Source organism: Hydra viridissima, unplaced genomic scaffold (assembly GCF_058129835.1).
Source record: "Hydra viridissima isolate aposymbiotic clone 2 unplaced genomic scaffold, HvirCarnegie_v1 scaffold_9, whole genome shotgun sequence".
NCBI lineage: Eukaryota > Metazoa > Cnidaria > Hydrozoa > Anthoathecata > Hydridae > Hydra > Hydra viridissima.
Genome location: NW_028324308.1, coordinates 5,620,194 through 5,641,422, shown reverse-complemented (window position 1 = coordinate 5,641,422; position 21,229 = coordinate 5,620,194). Strand labels below are relative to the sequence as shown.

The 21,229-nt window shown below is 29.0% G+C and overlaps 2 protein-coding genes and 1 long non-coding RNA gene across 7 annotated transcripts; 1 reads left to right on the top strand and 2 right to left on the bottom strand.

The window, feature by feature from the left end:
- Nucleotides 1-1,071: 1,071 nt before the first annotated feature.
- Nucleotides 1,072-6,805, bottom strand: LOC145185382 (uncharacterized). 5 transcript variants are annotated; one of them, XR_016455648.1, is made up of 6 exons: nucleotides 5,369-5,649; nucleotides 2,461-4,018; nucleotides 2,214-2,384; nucleotides 1,969-2,104; nucleotides 1,683-1,786; nucleotides 1,072-1,569 (listed from the first exon to the last, which is right to left on the bottom strand). XR_016455648.1 is itself a non-coding variant. In XM_090097750.1 (5 exons), the coding sequence occupies exons 2-5, from the start codon at nucleotides 3,991-3,993 to the stop codon at nucleotides 1,423-1,425; spliced, it is 1,176 nt and encodes a 391-aa protein (XP_089953876.1). In that variant the 5' UTR covers nucleotides 3,994-4,018; nucleotides 6,695-6,805; the 3' UTR covers nucleotides 1,072-1,422. The 5 variants fall into 5 exon arrangements, 3 of the variants coding, with proteins under 3 accessions (XP_089953876.1, XP_089953875.1, XP_089953878.1); XR_016455647.1 differs by having other exon boundaries at nucleotides 2,214-4,018; XM_090097750.1 differs by lacking the exons at nucleotides 2,214-2,384; nucleotides 5,369-5,649 and adding an exon at nucleotides 6,695-6,805 and having other exon boundaries at nucleotides 3,205-4,018.
- LOC149883715 (uncharacterized) lies at nucleotides 5,243-5,607 on the top strand. Its single transcript, XR_016455649.1, has 2 exons — nucleotides 5,243-5,375; nucleotides 5,466-5,607. It is a non-coding gene; the product is annotated as an uncharacterized LOC149883715 (long non-coding RNA).
- Nucleotides 6,806-8,566: 1,761 nt separating the features above from the next.
- LOC149883714 (transmembrane protein 50B-like) lies at nucleotides 8,567-17,099 on the bottom strand. The gene is made up of 6 exons (XM_090098909.1): nucleotides 16,294-17,099; nucleotides 13,032-13,135; nucleotides 10,314-10,381; nucleotides 10,141-10,233; nucleotides 9,257-9,317; nucleotides 8,567-8,751 (listed from the first exon to the last, which is right to left on the bottom strand). Exons 1-6 carry the CDS (start codon nucleotides 16,390-16,392, stop codon nucleotides 8,709-8,711), a joined length of 468 nt encoding a protein of 155 aa, XP_089955035.1. The 5' UTR covers nucleotides 16,393-17,099; the 3' UTR covers nucleotides 8,567-8,708.
- Between the last annotated feature and the right edge of the window lie 4,130 nt (nucleotides 17,100-21,229).

The window sequence follows — 21,229 nt, the reverse complement described above, 5'->3', positions numbered from 1 at the left end:
TATTGAAGCCAATATATTGAAATTGTACATTGTCGACTATACTTAAGACATGTTTTTCCATTAAAGGTTTTTGTAAAAAGAGTTAAAAGGTAATTCAAAAAACAAACAAAAAAAAAAAGAAAACAAAAAAAGAATTGTTGAATTTAATTAAAATTTGCATAAATACAAGTAAAAAAAGTAATTCAATTAAGTAAAAAACATTTAAACAAACTTATCACATGCTTTTATTAATAAAGAATTTATCGCTTTTGTGTAAGACATGTGGTTGAACATAAACTTTCATTATTTCAAAAAGATTTCCGAGTTATTAAAAGTCGCCAAAAAAATGCACTTTTAAATTTTTACTAAAAAGATTTGTTTACGAAAACAACCGTAGCCTGATTCCCCAGCTCCATAAGCCCTGAATCCTTCTGTTAATTAGTTCTAGAAGTATATTGATGAATTTATATTTCAATTTTTTACTGCTGTTAGTTGAGTTTCAAAGTTTTCACTTAAAAAATTCTCTAAGTATACTTTAACATTTGTACTAATTTACATAGCCTAACCCAACTAGTCACTAAATTATAGAAAATTAAGAATTGAAGTAAGATGTTAAATCCTGCATATCATCACTATCAACTTCACATCATATCACTTAACACCTACCTTACTACCTACTGGATGTAAGATAAAATTTTTAAACTTATTTGTTACAGGGGGTTGAACAACTATGCCCTAATTTGGATAACATAAGAAGCAGTTTGTTTGTTTTGGGCTACTCAAGTTTTACAAAAATGGACATTTATCAGTATTTTAAAAGTTGCTTTAATGTTTAGAGTAAGTAAAAAAAATATAAAACATCGTCCTAAAAAAAACTCCTGTTTTTATCCATAAGAATTGCTGTGGGCTAAAATTAGCAATTATTTAGAAATCTAAATGTCCAAGATTGCTCAACAGTTTAAGAGAATTCAAAATTCAAAAACGTATTTAAAAACATTCTTTTTGCAAAATAAATCTTTAACAATTTTTTCCTCATAACTATGAGTTTTCTTTATAAACGTGACTGCAGCGTTGATGAAAAACCTTAACAAAGACGGTGAAAATATTTTCATTTTTTAAAAACTTTACAAATCTTTGCGTTGTTTCACTGCCTGAATAACTTTATTTGACAGAAGAAATATAAAGGAAATTATTTGACATAAGAAATTTATACTCGGCAGGAGAACTATCCACGAAAAATTAGACAATAGAAATATGTAGGAAATTAATAAACACTATTTACAATTTATACTTTAACGTAATACTTAAATTTCAATTTGATATTTTCTTGAATTAAATATCCCAGCGTGCTTTTGGGTCTTTCTTAGCTTCACACAAAAACATTGGTATTTTTTTTATTAACGCAGAAAAAAACCTTTGTTTGAAGATCCTCAACTCACGTTCTTATACGGCATCGCGCACGATATTGCCTGAACCAGCGCTCGTTTTGGCAGTGTCAGTAGCAATATCTTCACCTTCTTTAAGTTTACTTGCATCCCAAATTCTCATTGAACCATCAAAAGAAGCAGTATACAGTTTCGTTCCGTGTATCTGAAAAGTTCAATCAAAACACTCAAGTATGAAAGCTATTAAACTTTCAATCTTCAAAACTTTTTTTTTTATAAAATCTTAAATAAAAATATGCTTTTTATCATTTGACTTACTACAACGGAGTTTACAGCTCCTCGATGCCCTTTGTAAATGCGTTTGCACGCACCTGATTTTGCATCGTATGCCCTTGCAGTACTATCTCCTGATCCAGTTATAACTGAAAAACATATATCAGTTGAAAAAAGATAAAGCATGCTTAAATCATTTTGAACTGAATCTTTCTTTGTTTATCAGAAGTAATCTTTAAGATATTGTAAATTTATTATCAGATATTTCTACTGTTAAGGAGTTAGATATTGTTCCTATTAGTCAGGAAAACGAAGTTTAATTTTCACTTACGTAGCCCATTAGCAACTATCATGCAACCAATAGTATGGGTGTGCCCTTTATAAATTCTTGTACAATCCCCAATTTCAGCGACCCAACAACGAACAGTATGATCACAACTGGCAGAAAATAACAATCTATTGACGAGCTAAAATAAATTTTACACTCTGTTTCTAGCTTTCAAGAAAGATTCGATATCAAATTTGAAGTTTCAATTTGAAAAGGGTATGTCTGGGGAAGATGATATAAATGCTCACTTAAATTTGTTTATTAAGACAAACTTCTTTAGGAGTATAGCAAAGTACGCAAAAGCGTGATCGTTTAGTCTTTGCAAATACCCGAGTTTTTGTTACCACTGCCAATTTAATATTAGGTCTGTCAAAAAGTATTCGGAAGAAAACGGTCGATAGGTAAAGTTGATCACATTTCTAAATGCAAATATAACATTAATTAACTAATCAACTTGAAAATCAACATCCATCAAAGAAACAAATTTTCTCTCACTAAAACAATCGGATCTGAGAGGAAAGAAACCCGTCAATCTGCTGTTTTAGTTTAGTTGTCCGCTAAGGAAGATTTTGTCAGAGATTCGTGGACGAGTTGGAGATGAGCACTGCAAATCTCAACGTTTATTGTTTTCCCGTTTTTCAAAATCTTATGATGAAACACTGTAAACCTGGCCCACCAAAGAAGAACAAAAGAGGCGCGAAGCTTGAAGCGCGAAGAAGGGTTAGTTTTGGATACCTTTTGGATGGTTCATCTGGATCGAGCCATGCTTACGTTATTGTCTTGAAGAACCTACTTCTCATCTGAAAATAAGGTTTAGAAAAGAATCTTCGTTGTGTCGCCAGAGCCACGATGCGCAATTAAATGACTTATTGTGAAGAATCCATCTTTCCAGCTCTCTTACGAATTTCACAAACCGGTCATAAGCGATATGGTTAAGGAGGCATCAGAGTCACTTGGGTTCCGTCATTTATTGAACAGAAAAACAAAAGTAACTAAAATAAAAGTAACAACGAATATGATAAAGAGGTTCATTTTCGACTAATGGGAAAAGTTGCGTTCTCTTGCAATATATAGCTTCGTGACAAATTCTAGACTAAATTTTGATAGCCATTTTTCCGAATGCTTTTTTACAGATCTAATATTTAAATAACTATTTAAGTTGCTTGCAATATAAGATATCATCTTCTTTATTTTAACGGGCCCAGCAAAGCGACATAAAAATCAGAATGAATCTTATACCTGCAATTGAAGCACACCTGCAACATGTCCTTCGAATACCTTTAGTTTTTCACCTGTAAATAAGTTAAAAGAACGAATTGTCGTGTCTTGGCTTCCCGTGTATAAATACTTTGCTTGATTATCAGCAGCTAAACACAAAACCGCTCCAGTGTGACCACGAAACGTAATGATTGTTTCTCGAGAACCAAGTGCCCACGACTTTGCAGTTTTGTCAACACTCCCTGATATTAATATATCATTATTATTTTCTAAATCAGAGTAATCTTTGTCAAAAGGTTGTCCTGGAAGTGGTATATATAAAAGTGGATAAACACCGAGTTTATGACCGGTGTAAGACGCTTTACACTCCCCACTAATAACATCCCAACAACGAATAGTGCGATCATAAGAGGAAGAAAAGAGAATGGTTTCTGCTATGAGCAAGCGATTTACAGCTGCTGTATGTCCTTTCATTGTCTTTGAACACATTCCGTTATCAATACGCCATTTCCTTATACATTTATCAGCTGACGCTGTAAAAATGTAAGTGTCAGTGCAAATGACATGATTAATATAGAATTCATGGCCTTTAAGTATGGAGACAACCTCCTCACGTTCTAAGTCATAGATTTGAGCATTACAATCTTCACTACCAGTTACTATTACAGAGCCATTTGGAGATATGCACATCGTGTTAATACCTTTTTCATGGTTATGAACTTCTTTTATAAAATATTGCAAATCTTTTTTTGATAACTTTAAATTGTTGTTGCTGCCAGAATCTGAATTTTTTGAACTTCCAGAGCCCATCTTATTTTGATTCTTTGAGCATATACTAAAAGTAATAATAAATACATGCATGAATATTAATGAATTAATAATAATATGTTTACGCGAACGAACCGAAATATACTAATTAACTCACAATCTGGTCTAGATTATATAGCAAATCTACTTTTTAATTGTTTATTATCTAAATGGTTATTTTCGACCGCCACAATCAATTCCCTTATTGGTCGATTTTGTTAATAAATGTTTTTATTTTAACTATATATGGCATTTAACTAGAACTATATATGGTATTTAACTAGAAAAAAGAACAATAAGAAAAAAATAAAACAACTTTAATGATTTAAGTTTATGTAAGTCTTTGGAATTTGAAGATTTGAACTGATGTAAAGTAGCTGGAATATAAAGATCGGAGTCGATTTAAAATCTTCAATCGCGTTTTTTTATATTAACTTGTTATTTTGAAAATGTCTCAATGAAAAAATGACTTGAAGTCCTACGTAGTATAGACGCGTTTCATGTTAACATTTCGTTTCGTTTCAACTCTTATAATATTTACTCTGCTAGCAAAGGTGTTTCTCCAAAAAATTGATAAAATAAAGTTTAATAACAAAAGAAAAATCAACCCCAAAATTTTTATCAACTTGTCTCGTGTATAATTTTTAAAACAAAAAATTAATCAAACAGTGAAATTGGAAAACCAACCATTTCGTTTTTATTATATATTTTTATAGCACTTTTCTTGTTTTCAGATTACTGTAAGAACCCTCTGCGGTAAATAGCTGCTCTTATGTGCTAATTTGAAAGTTGCTCGCAAAGTAACTCACAATCTGTAAAACGTGTAAGTTTAATTATAGCGTAAGAAAAAAAAAGAGAGGTTTGCTTTTATAAATAAATGACGTATAATATTTAGCTATGTACCCACATTTTTAAAAGCCTATTCAAATAACCACGCAATAGAAAAAAGTAATGAAAGTATGTATGAAAATTTGTATAAAGACATGAACTTAAAAAATAATTTAAGAGTTTCTGTTGAATAATTTATTTGGTTTATCGAAAACCAAATATCATAATACTCGACTCTTACTTAACAATGCATAATTTATGACCATCAAACGTTATTGAATTCTTTTGCTAATCCTTCTCTGCCCAGTTTTCTTATTTAGAATCTTAATTATATAATTTATATGCATACATATTTATGCAATGTACAAAATAAATATTGCAACAAAAGTGTATAGTATTAATAAGCATTTAAGTTTGAAAAACGTAAACATCAAAAAGTACAATCCAAAGCCAGAAACGAAACAAGTTTCGTTACTTTCTTTAAGATGATCAGATTTTATCAATTTCCGGTTTTATTTACAGTACAAATTTAAAAAATACTTTTACTTACTAAAAAGGTAACTAAAACGTGTGTGTTATTTATTTTGCAGCAACTTTTTTATTTTGTTTAAAAATTTGTCACTCATATAACAAACGATTTCCTCTAGAAAAATTATAACTCCGACTCTAGCGCGTACGAATTACTAACTTCGCTAAAACGAGTGCAATCATTATATTCAAGTTAAACAGTTTCAATACACGGCTCAAACAAGTAAAAAACTTCAATGCTTCTCAAGAATCGTTGATAAATGTTTCTCTGAATTTTAAACTTTCAACAAAGTACCGACTTTCTCTCCTTTTTTCTTTGATCATCAAAGATTCATGATATAGTTAGCTGTCTCAGCAATATGATGGAAGTAAGTTACTATGACAACCAAATATATGATCCGCTGCTATGGTGTTGCAAAAAAGTAAACTTTGCAACGTTTCTCTGAATGGAATTTATTTAATTTATTTAACAAAAAAGTGTATTATTAGTAAAAAGAATCGCAACTGTTTGAAATTTAAAGTTATTACACACGATTTTAATGCTGCATGGGTATTTAGCTGACAGATATCAGACGATAGAATAAGATAACTATTTATGAATGAGCATTCTAGTTTTTGGCAATGTGAACGAAAAAAAAATTTTTTGTTTTGTTTTGTTTACATTGCCTTGCTACAAGGAATGAGCCTAGCATGCTCACTCATAAATAGTTAAAAGATTTTTCTTATAATACTTTGTTACCACAGTTCGATCGCAGGGTCCTTCGTTACGTTCGATTGCAGGGTCCTTCACTTCGTTCTTTCTTCGATTGAGAGTCGGTAAGCGAACAAAGTTTGAAGAGTTTTAGTATTATTCTTGACATCAAAAATAAAATTCTGGATCTGGGTATATTATCTTCCTTATACTCACCTTTATTCTACTTACAATGTTCAATGAAAACCCACCTAACTTGAACTTTGAGATAATTTTTTATATTGTTTATTCCTTTTAAAAGAAGTCTTTAAAGTCTAGCAAAAGGTCCGCAGTATCTATCGTCTAATTTCTGTCAGCTAACGCTACCATGCAGCATTAAAACCGGGTCTAATAAATTTAAATTTCAAACAGTTAGGATTCTTTTTACTAATAATGCACTTTTTTTTTGTTAAATAAATTCGTTTTTGTTTGAGATTTGCTAATCCGTAATTCTCAAAATTAAATAGAAAACGAATACCTAAGTGGCTTTTGAAGTCCCTTAATATATTTTGTATTCTAAGAAGCTAAATCAAAGCAATAAATTAAAATTTTCTCGTTTATAAAATTGAAATCTAATCTAAGTTTGATAAAAATTATTCAAGTTTTAGTAAAGCTTACCTGATTTGATTTAGAGCAATGTTTACCAACCTTTTTTCGTGTCGTACACCACCTAAGCATTTCTAAAATTCTTATGCCCCCCTATGTTAGATATTCATAATTTATAGTTTTGAAATTTTTTTTAAAAATTGAATTGTTTACTGAAGAAACTTTATGGTCATTTTATCGAGGTTAACAAGTTTTCGAAATGCCTCCGTTAGTCAATCAATTTGCCACTCAATGGAGCGTGGTTCCCAACGATGGGAACCACTGATTAAGAGCAATAAACGTCATCTTGTAAAAATATTAGCATTGCTCGATCTCTAGTGTTCGCAGCTATTGACTCATTAGATCTTAAAACTCAAAAATTAAAGTTTGAATTTTGACATTCCATATATAAGTTCATTTACACACTTCCAAATATATGTGTTATGAACTTACATATGGAATGTCACAAAATTCATTTAAATCTGAAATTCTGAACAGATGATTTTTAAGCCATTAGAGATACTCAGGAAGACAGGGGATAATAACCTGTTTAGAGGTGTAAATATTTCTTAAGTTTTTACCAATTCCTGTTACTTTTAAATTAAATTCATTTAACCAGTTACTAAAAACAGCCTTACTGAAGATTTGCTAGAAAATATTCTTACTAGTTCTTTAATCAATCTAAACCAATTTTCCTAACAGTACATATTTCTTCGAACTAAAATTTTAACTATATTTTGAATAATTGAATATTTTATGATAGAAAAAAAAAAAAGAAAAAAACTTTCTTATTACAGAAATTTATTTAATTTTTTACTCGGAAGGACCTCAAGATAGAAGAATTTGGTAAGCCTCCACAATCATTTAATAGACCTCTTGTATATTTTTTATAAAAAGTTAAAACACTCTAAGAGGATAAAATATGAATTTAAAAGAATATATAGTCATGTTTACAATCTATTCAAGCAGACACGAATTAAAAATTGATAGTCATTATCACTTTTTCTTAACCGTGTACTTTTCGATAAAACTTCTAAAGCCGACAGTCAGCCGGCATTAGAAGTTTTATCGAAAGGCCCAGTTAAGTTTAACTGAATTTAAAATCAAAGTCTGTTTTATAAATTGCGTATACTCTACGTGTCTAGAATAAACTCTGGATGCTAAATCGTTGATAATTTTTGTCTTAATGTATCAGAAACGTAAAAGAACTTCGATGATAGAAATTCAGAAACAATTCAAACCAATCGCGATTAAGAGAAAATTTTAAATCATTTTGTGGATATAAAATAGAGATCAACAAAAACACATCTTGTACCGTCAGCCTTTTTTAGTTCATTAACGTGAATACTATTAGAATATTGATTCTTCCTATAGATCGGCTAAATTTACTCCGTAATGAATCACAGTTTTATAAATACTTGGAATAAGACGTGTCGTGCCGCCACGCCACTAAAATCTGATCAAAAACGTAAAGTAAAGAAAAAATAAAAAAATCAGAAATGAAAAAATCCGTTGGATGGTGAAGTCGATCAGAGAAACGTGATAAAATACACGATTACTATTATATTGTTTTGTCAACCTTATTGTAAAACTCGTAAAAATTTAATGGAAAATTTAGTACAATCCCATGGGAGTTGTCACAGATAATCTCAAATAACTGTAAAAAAAAAAAAAAAAAAAAAAATTGCGAGTTGCACTTTTATTTTATAAGGGCTTCAGCAAAATACATTTTTCTGGCTAATAACATGGTTGGTTCAGGGCCTGATTTCAGACGAGAAACGAATCATAAACCCGCCAGAAAATATTTTCATTTACAACTTCCAGCATATCATTAACGAAAAGAGCTTTTTATAAACTAATTTAGAAATAGTCATCAATAAAACAAACAAACAAAAAAGCAAGATATTCACAAATCTACAAAATCTTATAAGAATTATTATTTTAATACAAATAACTTGAAGGACGTAAATGTTAAATAATCTTTATGGAAACTTATTAACAATAAAGTAACCATTCCCATTATACAATATTTAGTAAATAAAACGATTCAATACTCCTCTTCTGAACGACCAAACTTGAATATAAGAGCACTAAAAGAAACCATTTAAGCTTTAATGTTTTTTCATTTCAATTTCAAACTTATACGCTTAAGTCATCAAAAGCAAGTCGTTAAAAGTCTGAATTCATATAGATTATCTTTAAAACTTCGTTAACTTAAATAATGGATATGTAAGAAAACGCACGCACATTGTTACCATTTACATAATAACTAAGAAAGTAATTCTAACGAAAGCGCACAATTTCGTGAAAAGAGCCCAACATTTCCGCTTTAGTATTCCATTTACCTTTAAAAACTATTCTTTAAGACTAGTATAACTATTCTAATAGACTTGCCAAAACTTAAAAAAAAAAAAAAAAAAGTTCAAAAGTTAAGAAATAAAAGATTAAAAGAATGCTCCATTTTTTATTTGCTACGGAACAAACCGAAGCACAAACAATTTTTTAGGATAGATTAGATCCACACATCTTGAAAATAATATTACTATCTCACTTAGATCCTAGATTTTGAACAGAAAATACAACAACAATATATACCTGAAGAAAATTAAGGCATTTTGCAGAAACACAGCAACACCAGGCCATGTGTTTGGATCGTCTTAAAAAGAATAATATACAAATGACATTGAATATCTAAAGATCATTGAATTAAAAAAACAATAACTATAGACTTGACAAAAATTGTAGACTTGACAGATTAGAATAGTATAAAATTATTAGAAGTTCTTGAGAATGAGATCTGTAAAAACACGTTGTGTCACTTTTCTGCAGTTCTTCAAAAACAATTTCAATCCTATGAGTTATTATTTGTTGTTGTGTATTCAAACAAACTATACAAAATGTGACATCACACTTATCCATAAAAGTCAATTTGCAGAATTACAGAACATACTTTGATAAATTCTGAAAACTCCAGATGCATATCTACATAACCACACAAACTTTTTGTCATTTATGTATGCATCATTAATGATACTTACAAGTTCAATTTTAAGTATCTTCTTCAAAGCGTTGGATTTCTAACTTTGCTTTTTGGATTTTACACTGTCAAAAACACCCAAATACCAAGTTATCTAGCTGTTTCTTTATTAGAACAGTTTAAAATTCAAAAGACAATTCAGAGAATAACAGATTTTAGGTCAAGAGCTTAAATTTTTGAAGATCATTTTCAAAAGTTTAATTGATTGTCAACTCATTTAAATATTTTTGATATTTTGTATCACTTATTCATTTATGTACTGATGGATTGAGATATATATACTGCTAGATTAAAAAATTGTGGTGTAATCTAGTGAGTTTTAAGTCTAGTGAGTACTGAGTTTTCTCTGGAATTTTTTATGTTATTTTTACACAAATAAGTAAACTACTTGTAATTTAGTATACACTAATTATAATATATTACTGCATCTTTATAATTTTACCTGAAGCTACATAAGCACCAAATAATATCCAACAAGCAGCAATCAAACCACCAAAACCAAGAATGAACCCAATTAAAGCCCAAATCCGAGCACCTTTTTAAGGAAATCATACAAATAAAATTTATCTGGATTTGATCCATATGCAATAACAACAGCAAAGACAATATATATACCTGTCTGTCCAAGACAACCAGAATCAAAGGTTTCACCCCGAATTTGAGCATTTGAAACTGCATTTATCCTTAAAAAAAGCTCATTTGATTAAGCTGAATACTTAAACACATTATTTTCAGAATTTTTTTATAATATTTAAAATGTACAAAGTAAGTATAGTGATGCAAATAACTGTAGTTTCAAGTTAACATATAAAGGATTGCACTTTAATTTACAAACTTATTTTTTTAATATATATATATATATATATATATATATATATATATATATATATATATATATATATATATATATATATATATATATATATATATATATATTAGGATTGTTATGTAAATTTTAATAAACTACATATACTTTATTGCAGAGATTTGAAAACACAACTGCCTGAAATTATGATGAACTCAAGTTCATTATTGACAATGTTTATTAGGGTGAATCATCCATAATAGGAATTCTTTTAAACATTTTTTGTTTTGATTCTAATAACGCGAAAAAGATGCCTAATGGTCTCACAAACAATTTTCAATAAGACACAGGCAAAAAATTTTCAACTCTTTAGCCTCCCCAAGCCCAATTATTATTTGATAGGACCCTTACATTAGTGAAAATATTTTTTACCATAAACATTTCAAGCTGTCTCTCAAAAGAAACGAACTTTGATAGGAAAGTTTAAAATAATAATATACTTAAGTGTAAAACAATATAATGTAGTTGGATTGCCAAATTCCATTAGTGTTCAATTTGAAAATTACTTAATATGCCACTATATTTATTTTTTGTAATTATGTCAAAATACAGATTATAAAATTGTTTTTATTAATGACAAATTCTTCAAAAACACAATGGTATCTTGTGCAATATTCAGTGCATTAATGTTTGGCATCAGCTTACAAGATTGAAACTTTACGAGAATAAGCACATCTCCCAACTTCACACAGTACACTATGGTCAATGCTTTGCATGAAATAGCTTGAGCATGACAGTTTATTACTGGGATATTACCATTAGCAATTAATATTTTCGTATCTGTGACATTAGCTTAGGTCAGAAGTGATAGTTTAGTAGTAGGAGACTTCTGTTAATCAATCAAACTGATGTAATCTCCAGCTGAAAAATTTATTTTAAAGATCTGAAATTTTCTAACTCCATATTTCTCTGATCTTTAATGCAATATACAACAAATTGCTAACTCTTATATTTGTTTACATTAATCATTTAAGATTGCTAGAAGAATGATTTTTGGATGAGCAAAGTATTCTTTGCATTGAATCACTGGATCTATAACTTTTAATTTGATAGGATAGATATTGTGATTTGTAAACAATTTGAAACAGATGACAAGCTCCATCTTTGAAAAATGGTTTGCTTTTGATTCTAAATCACATGGATGCGTAGATTTTACCAATCTATCTTGCTAATTGAACCAGATTTGCTGATAGATTGTTTGCTGAAAAGTATAAAGGCAGCAGGTAGTAGTTAACCATCTTGTATGAGAGTGCTCCTGGATTCTGTCTTGATAGTGGTACTGAGCATAAGCCTTTTGAAACGTCTCATATTTCATAAAAGTTTTGTTGATATGTAGTAAGATTCAATTGGAGTAAATACTAGTTACCTTTCCAATTAAGCCTGTAAAAGCATGAGGACCTGATGCAGCATTAACTAGATATATTGATATGACTTCTTTTTCAGTCTCATCAGATTCACTTGAAATAATCACTTCATTTACTATGGTTTCCTTATCAGACAGCATCAACTTGATGCTTGATTTGCTTCTGCAAGTTGACATTTCTGCTTGGAAGGAACTTCTTGTTATTAGCTCTGCTTATAAACATCAGCTGTATTATTCTTTGATCAATTAGAAAATTTTGTTTATTGACAGGAACCTTATGAGCCTTAATACAACTACATTTCATGAACTCTCACTTGCATGTTGCAATACCAAAAAGCTTATAACTGCCTTTTCCTTTGAAATACTTCAAATTTTCTTTGCATTTTTGTTGTCCATGTTGTGCTTTGAACGGTATCAAAATTTTCATGTACTTGTCATGATAAGAATTCAAAAGCTACAAAAGGCAATCATGAGATACAATTCAAATTATCCAAATTTTCCAAATTTTCTTATCCAAATTTTCTAAATTGCTACTGAAACAATTTCACTAATCTCTGCAAACATTGGTATTAGTGTTTACACTGATTTTTACGTAATTTTTATTCCACACATAAAACTTCATGTCACCATAAGTTAGCAAGAACTTGCATAAAAGATCACCAGTGAACCAAAACCAAAACAGCTAACAACTTTTTGTGTTTTCTTATTCTTAGAATTCATGGTAAAATTAATTTTCTGCAATTAGAGAAAAATTTGCAACTATATAATAATATAAAAATATGAAAATTATTATAAAGCACTATGTTGATTTAAATTGTTTGTTTCAGTTGTTTAAACTTACCTTATGCCAAAGCTATCAAGAATTGGAATAAATTTTTTTAAGGAATTAAAAAAAAAAAAAAGTGAAAAGTAAACTAATTCATATAAAATATGGAAGAGGAGGTCCTAAAAATTTTTCTTATTGATAAGTCACTCCATTAGCAATTCAATTGAAGTTCAATGACAAATGTAGCATTAATTCACAATACTTCCAAAACAAATAGTACATATAAAAGTCTATGAATATTTTGATGAACAATACAAAGAAGGTGTGTGGGAAACTTACATAAAAAAAGCAACAGTAGAAACAACACCACATATATGATAGACATCTTTTTTCAATGGATCATTTGCAGCAGTATCTATTAAAATCCACCAACCTACAAAAAACTAAAAAAAAAAAAAAAAATGCGTATAACTTAGTTAATTAAGTTAGGTATTAATAATGATTAACTTAAGTATGTTTCACTCTGAAAAATTTAAAAGCCTTTTCTTAAAAAGGTCTATTACAACACAATAATATATTAATCAGATTGCTAAATTTTGTTAACCAAAACTCACAGTGGATATTTAGCAATGATATTCAATAATATACCAATCATACTTTATACCAGGTTATGTAACTTAAAACATTGGAGTTTACAAAACTTTGATGCAAAATGTCATTCAATGTTATAAATCCCAAATTTCAATCCCCAACTACAAATAGTTTCACAACAATCGCTATTTACATTTTGACTGAAATCAGCTTTTCATAACAAATAGTAATAACTGGATAAATTGGAGAAAATTATTACACATATAAGTAGCTTAGTATATGTATAATTAACTTAAAATTTCACCATAAGATATTAAATCACCCTATTGCATATGATTCATTTAAAAGGATTGATTTACAACAACCAAGGGAAGAAAAATTTGCTATATTCGATTGTCAAATTTAATTGCATAAATCTTTCTGCATGAAAATTAGTTTATGACATTAATTCCAATGATGGTATAAATCAATACTTTTCTACTCCTAGGACCCCTTCATTAATGCTAGTGTTTTTTTCCCAGGTAACAACTTGTTTAAATGAAATTCTTACATCAACTTTGACTGATAAATGGATTTGATTTGTGCCAAAAAATTTGCCTCATGTTTCAACACTTTGTTAGTGAGCAGATAATGCAAACAAACAAAATTGAGAGTTTCATTAAATAATCAAATACTGTGAAATCAAAGCTTACTGATTGCATCAAAAAATTATAACTTTTTCAGTTTTATTTTTTTTAAATTTTCAAAATTATCTACAAAATAATTTCAAAAGTAAAACTTGTATAAGAGTTTTACAATATTTAATCATTGAAGCCACCATCAGCTACTCTAACTTTCTTTATTATTTGTGAAAATGCTATTTCTGCATCATTCTAAATTTCTTGTTTCTGCATAGAGCAAAGCAACAATCTCCTCATGTTTGGTTTTCTTTGTCAAAAATAGGATTATCTCAGGCAATAAAATTACTTTTTATTTATTTTTAGGTTTATCATTGTGAACAAAAATTTTTTTTCATTTTTTGCAATGCAATCTGTATTAGCAAAAGCAAACAGAAATTATGAAAATGGCCCATTTTGAAGATATTAATTCTTGAAGAAATTCACAGGTCTGAGATAAAACTAAAAATAGTGTACTAGCAAAACTAAAAGTAAAGTGAAACGTTATTTACAAGTCAAATTTTGCCAAGAGAGGTCACTGATAAACTTATCAAGACCAAAGATATTTCATACTGATTGTTATTTTAAGAAAAATACACAAAAACAGCTTGGCAATTGAACAAGTAAATTGGTTGCAATTGATTGCCTAAAATATACATATGCCTGATATTACACATTGTTAAGAAGTCCACAAAACACCATGAATCAATTCATGAAACAATTTGGTAAAACTGTCAGCTTATTTAGTAAAAATGTACAGAAACAATAGTTTTGAAGAACATACTTTATCAGAAACCATTGTTACATGAATCTGAACTTACATAGTTTAAGTGGTTTCAATCACTTGGTATGATTTCTGTCGATAAAAATATGAAAACTGAGAGAGCCATTTAGCTTATTATCCAAATTCAAATTAGATATGGACAATGACAATGTTCCAACAATGGATGGTTTAATGTCCACTCAACAGATGTTACTAGTGTCATGATAAAATTTGGAAAAAAGAGTCTCATTTATATAAGTGATCTGCTTTATAAATCATATAAAATTAATGATTCTTCTACTGATCTAACATAAAAAGATGATAACTATGATAAGAAAATGGGTAAGGAAAATGTAGCCTTGTCAGAGGACAGGATCAACAAAAAATCACATATTTGGCTACTTTACTTTTAAAAATACTGTACCCACAGAAAAAAGATGAAGATCTGACAGTAAATTTTGAAGTAGAGACTGCATATGCAGCAGACCAAACTGTGAAAAAAGAAAAAAATTTCTTTGAGAAGAAATTGCTTAACTTATGGATTAATTGAATCATTAATCAACACTAATGAGAAGAAGTCGTAATGCGGTAACTTGGTAAGAGGGTGGGGATTAAGAGTCGGCTTATTATAAATAAATTTCCTACTAAAATTATATTGTTCTTAAATTATTTATTGCAATGAGTAATTTTTATATAAAAGATTAAAATAAAAATATAAGAGTAGAAATTTAAAAATTAAACAAACAAATCTATACAAATAGCTGCAATAATTTTAAATAAAATTGAATTTTTTGAAATTTGACAATTCATTTATTCACTAAAAGTTTAGACTATTATACATAAACTTTATGAGATTTTTTACTAAAAAAAATTTTTCAATTGCAAAAATTAAATCAAGCTGTTGAAGTAATTTCTTTTCTATGCATATTAGTTCCACAGTTGAAATTAGCATTCTTTTGTTATAATAAAGAGTACAATAAAACATTACTGAATTTTCTTTCTGATGGAGTCCTAATTCTTTTAATTGTTAAAAAAAAATTGACCAAAAAGTACATCCAACATCAGCATTTTATGATTTAGTATGCAGTCCAGTAAAATGTAGGAGATAATAAAATTTCAAAAGATTTCTTGATTTGGATGTTTTAATTAATTTTAAAAAATTCTTACCCAAAATACTAAGTAGCTATCAATTTTAGAATTCTAAAATAAGCAAAAGAGTTGCAGAGGTCGAAAAAGCAATTCAAAATCAATGCTTTTTTTTGTTGTAAATAGCTGATTTCAGCAATAATTTTAATAGCACATTTTTAGAGCTACTTATAGTTTGTAACAACTGTTTTGTAACTGTTATTATTTCATAGCAATTTTGCAGTGGTTAAAAAATTAGATACTTTAGGTTAAGATTTAAAATAATATTGCATGCTTTCTGAAGGAATCATCCATGCATCAACTCTATTTCAAATAAATATTTGACAAAGGAATACTTGGTTCAAATACGTCTATTGTCATTTATAAGTTACAAGTATAGTTTGACTGATGATAGATTTTTTTTAAACTGTAGCATTACATATGAAAACCAGTAATATATTATTACCAAGGTTCCAGACACAACTGATGCAATTTGATTTTTCCTTTCAGAGATATCTGGAAATGTGACATGAGGGCAATGAGCATTATCCAAACAGCCACTCATCTTTTAGTTTGTTATACTTTGAAATAACTGTTATATATACTTTGCATCATCCTACTAAAATACAAGATAAAATTTTTTCAAGAAAAATACATTGTACACTTATATATATAAAGTCTATACTTACAAGTACTACATTAGTTGTTTATAGTTAGTAATTCAGTGACGTTAGAACACTTATACTATATTCTATTAATACTTTTTATGACCTGGCAAATCAATTATATACATTTACATGATATGTAAATTATATTCATAGCTAAAACTTCTTCAGTATAACATGCAAAAGAAATATTTTTAAAGTGCTTGTAAACTTACAGAAAAAACACCAAATAATAACAATTTTCCTTTTTTGTGATAATAAAATAAAACTAATAAATATAAATGTCTTTCTTAAAAAGCATATAATCAAATCATATACTCGAATGACTTAGGCATGGCTGGTTTTAATGAGTGTTAGGCTCCAGCACTAAACTTTCTTTTGAGAATAACTGTTTTTGGCAAATAATTCACTAAAATGAACCAGGTAAAAGCTGTTAAAAACTAGAAAAATACTTTTTTATGACGTTATGGGGTAACACGGATTTTGTCATTCTGAAAAAGGAGAATATCTTTAAAAATGAAAAAAAAAAAAAAAAGATTTTTAAGCAAAATTTTCTCACTAATGTTCAGTCTAATATCCTTAGTCAATTGTTTTGTTACAACCAATAATTTGTGGTACGATCAGAAACTTTTTAAATTCAATTTCCGGCATTACCCCAAACACGACTTAAAATGAGCGAAATCGTTAACGGCACATAAAATGTCGGTTGGCAAAGTTAAGGTTGGATAACACACACAAACACACATACACACAAACACACGCACTCACTCACACACACACAAGCACTCAAACCCATATATGCATACATACAAATAACATGGTGTGATGATGTGTTATACGTTGTTTATTTTTTTGTTAGTACTCAAGTTTTGTGAAATTTTATTTCAGCGAAATGTAATAACAACAAAAAAAAGGAATTGATCTTAAAAAAAAAACAAGTGAAAATGCAACAGTTTTATAGTATTTATTGTAATTAAAAAGTAAATCTATAAAAATACAAAGAAGTTTGTTTTTATAAAACTTGAGAAAAAAGTGATAATTAAAAGATGATAAAAAAAAATCCTAAATTTTCTTCCTTTAAAACGTTGACAAGTTTTGGCAGTGTTAGGAAAAGTTGCAAAAAAGAAGTTTTTTTTTTGATACCGTTTGTCTCTAGTCACCTTTGAAGATTTAATTGGTGGTGGATCTAAACAAAAGCTATACAAATAAAAAGAGAAGTTTTTTTTGATACCGTTTGTCTCTAGTCACCTTTGAAGATTTAATTGGTGGTGGATCTAAACAAAAGCTATACAAATAAAAAGAGAAGTTTTTAAAATTTCATCCTCAAATTAATTTTAATCTTTTTTTATTTTAATTATATGAAAACTACAGCAGTTTGTGTAGCAGGTGGTCCCTAATTATAGCAATTGTACAGCAGGTGGTCCCTAATTATAGCAATTCAGTTCGCAGATTCTCATGGCAACTTTTACTAAAATTATGGCTCAATCTGTATGATCTTTTTTTGATTTTCTGCTTTTTTTTTTGCTTTTCTTACTTTTTAACAATAATTTGTGTCTTTATTTGTAGGATAGTTAGGAAATCTGTTCATCGTGAATCAATCGTTGCTTTCTATTAGGAGTCAACAAAACAATCGTTTATCTCACAATTTAGAGGCATACTGAACTGGGAACAAACGAAAATTGAAAAGGAAGGGACATTTCAACAAGATGGTGTACCCGCTCATACGGCTTGAAAAGTGCAGGCTTGGTGCCAGCAAAACCTGCCAGATTTTGTTAAGTTCTCTGAGTTGCCACCAAGTTCCATGAATTGAAATCCTCTTGATTATTCTGTCTGGTCCGTTCGGAAAGCTAAACCTGTTCAAGACCGCACAAAAATGTCAACTCTTTAAAGAAAACATGGAAAAAAATCGACGCAGCCTACTTGGTCGCCACGGTCAACACATTCCCCAAAAGTCTTAAAGCCTGTTTTACACATTATATTAAGCCTGGTTCACACTTTGAAGTTTAACTGTTATTTGCGTTTGATGACCAATAAATTTTGTTAACCTAACAAAATTTTGTCAGTATCATAACATATTTTGGCTTTACCAGCAATATATTAAGTTGCTGTTATTCTGGACCACCCTGTAAAACACAAGTTGCTTGATTAATACTGATAAACTTTGTTTATTATAAGATAAAAGCATAAGTATCAAGCACTCTTCAAAATTGAATATATATGTAAATATAAATAATCCGCTTGATCATAGTATCAAGCGGATTATTTTATTGCAAAAGTAAGAAATGATAATAAATACTAATCTCTTTTTTTTTTTTTTAATGATTAACTTTATTAAATCTAACAAAAAGGTTTTGTTAAATTTGATTCTTCCACACAGCATCTCCATTCTTAATTATACTTTTTTTAGAAAAAAAATTTAACAACTTTTGGAAGCACATAGTGGTTTGGATTGGTAGGGGTCAGTAAACTTAATTTTAATGTAGTTTAAAAGACAATATTTAACTGTATTTTGTTTTCAAAAAAATGCTTTAACACCTTTTGTTTATCAATTAAGGAAGTTATTATCTCTGCATTTGTTTGTGTCAATAGCTAGGATTAAGCCTATGCTTAGGGTAATGAAGAGTGAAATACAAAAATAACAAGATAAATATACACCAGGGTTGACCTTAGACCTTTATATTATAGGCGAGTAACAAATGTCCATTGGAAGTCGGAAGACTTAATAAGGCTCGAATGAGGATTTTCAGTAGTCTACTATGCTTTTCCTATTTCTTATTCGAAAAATCAAAATTGTACAAAACATAACTAATTTTGAAGAATAAAAACATTTAAATAAAAAAAATCTAGTGATTGGTCCAACTTTTTCCTTAAGAAGAAATTAGGTGATGAAGCAAGGAAAGAATGTTTGAGGAACATTCTTTAAAAGCATAGATTTTTTTTGGAACTTTATGTTAAAAAAAGAACATATACTTAATGTAAAATAATAAAGGTTGAAATAACTATCACTTAAAAACTAACTTCCTTACATGAAAAAATCAAGGTTGAAGAATATCAACACGATATGGAATTCTTCATATGTCACACCATTTACAAAGATTTGGTCGAAGCTATCTTAAACCGATTTGTTAAAAAAGTTACTGCTAAAAAATCATGAGAATCTCACAGAGAGGTGAAAACAACTGTTGAAACTCAGCGAACAAAAAACAAAGACACGTATGCATTGTTCGACATGATTACATGTGTTCGACAGTCAACGTCTGTCTGTTCCAAGAAGACTATGACTAGTCTACTCTTTGAATCTGAGCGAAATGCTTTGAAAAGGAAGAAATCAGATTAAGGTTTTTTATTGATATTAAACTTTATACAAGTCAATCATGCGAGGTAAAAGCACATCACACACGTTTAATTGAAAATAACACGAAAAACGAAAATTTCTCAGACAGGCCGTAAATCATCTAAGGATAAGGAAAATTTACTTAAATCAAGTTGTTAACCCGAATTTTAAAAAACCTATGCGATTAACAGTGCCTCCGTTCTAATTATTAAAGCTAAGGGGGAACATTTCGTAATAATATTAAGCATCGGCCTTTGTTTTTAATGGTCAATAACGAGTTTTACAAACTTCTATATCAAGCTGAAGTAAATCGAATTTGAATAATTTATAAATTTTAACAAAGCTACAAGATTCCGTCAAAAAATTGCGACACTGCACATACCCGATCTCATTGTTTCAGATCTTTAAAACAATCGGCAGAGTCGCTATTTGATTAAATCCGACAAAGTTACTTTTCAAAAATAACAAACTTTGTTAAATTATAAACTTGCCACACCAAAAACTTTGCTGTTTTAAATGTGAGTCCAGAAAATTCGTTTTATCTTAAAAGACTGATAAAGAAGTTGGTTACTATTCTTTATTAATCATTAAAGACCAAACTCCAATGTTTAATTAATAATAAGGTTAAGCGCCAGCGTAATTAATGGCGACGATTTTTTGCGTCATTAGCGCTAAACGTACAAATCTTCGCTAAAAACAGGCTAATAGAAAGCACATAAGAACATCATTTACTAATTAATGGGGGAACTATTGATTTATTAATAAAGAACAACCCAATTTGAAATGTTTAACTTGAGCGATTTTTTTATTTAAGCACGCAGGAGACGCAAACGCAAAAATTTGTGAAACTGTACAACTGAGGTTTTTCCTCTGAAATCTTCAAATAAGTTTCAGAATTCAGATATTACATTTTTATAATCGCACATAAATTTCTGTAAGGAAACAGTGGAGAATTAAATGATTGACTAAAAATAAATGAATCAGTGATTTTTTGTGGAATTAAACGCAGTGTGGATGACAATTCTGTTGCCTTAACGAAAGGATGGATTTTTTAGGCTTTATTTGACCAGTTCAATAGTTTTTCTTACAACAAATTCCGATTTTTTACGGTTACAATTTCACGGTTACAAACTCCTGCTTAATTATACATTTTACCTTTTCCAATCCGTTTTTCTCTGTTCCAATCCGTTCTTACCTTTTCTCTTACACTTTTAATAAGATTAAATCAAGTTTTTGATTTAATTGCTTTAAAAAATAAACAAATTTGTACTGAAAACCTGTGCGATTATAAGATATTAAAAATCTAAAAACAGAAACCGAGTGGTTTTATAATTAAACAAAAACTGTAAAAAGATGGGTCCGAACACGCCGAGGAAAAATCAAAAAAAAAAAAAAAAAAAATC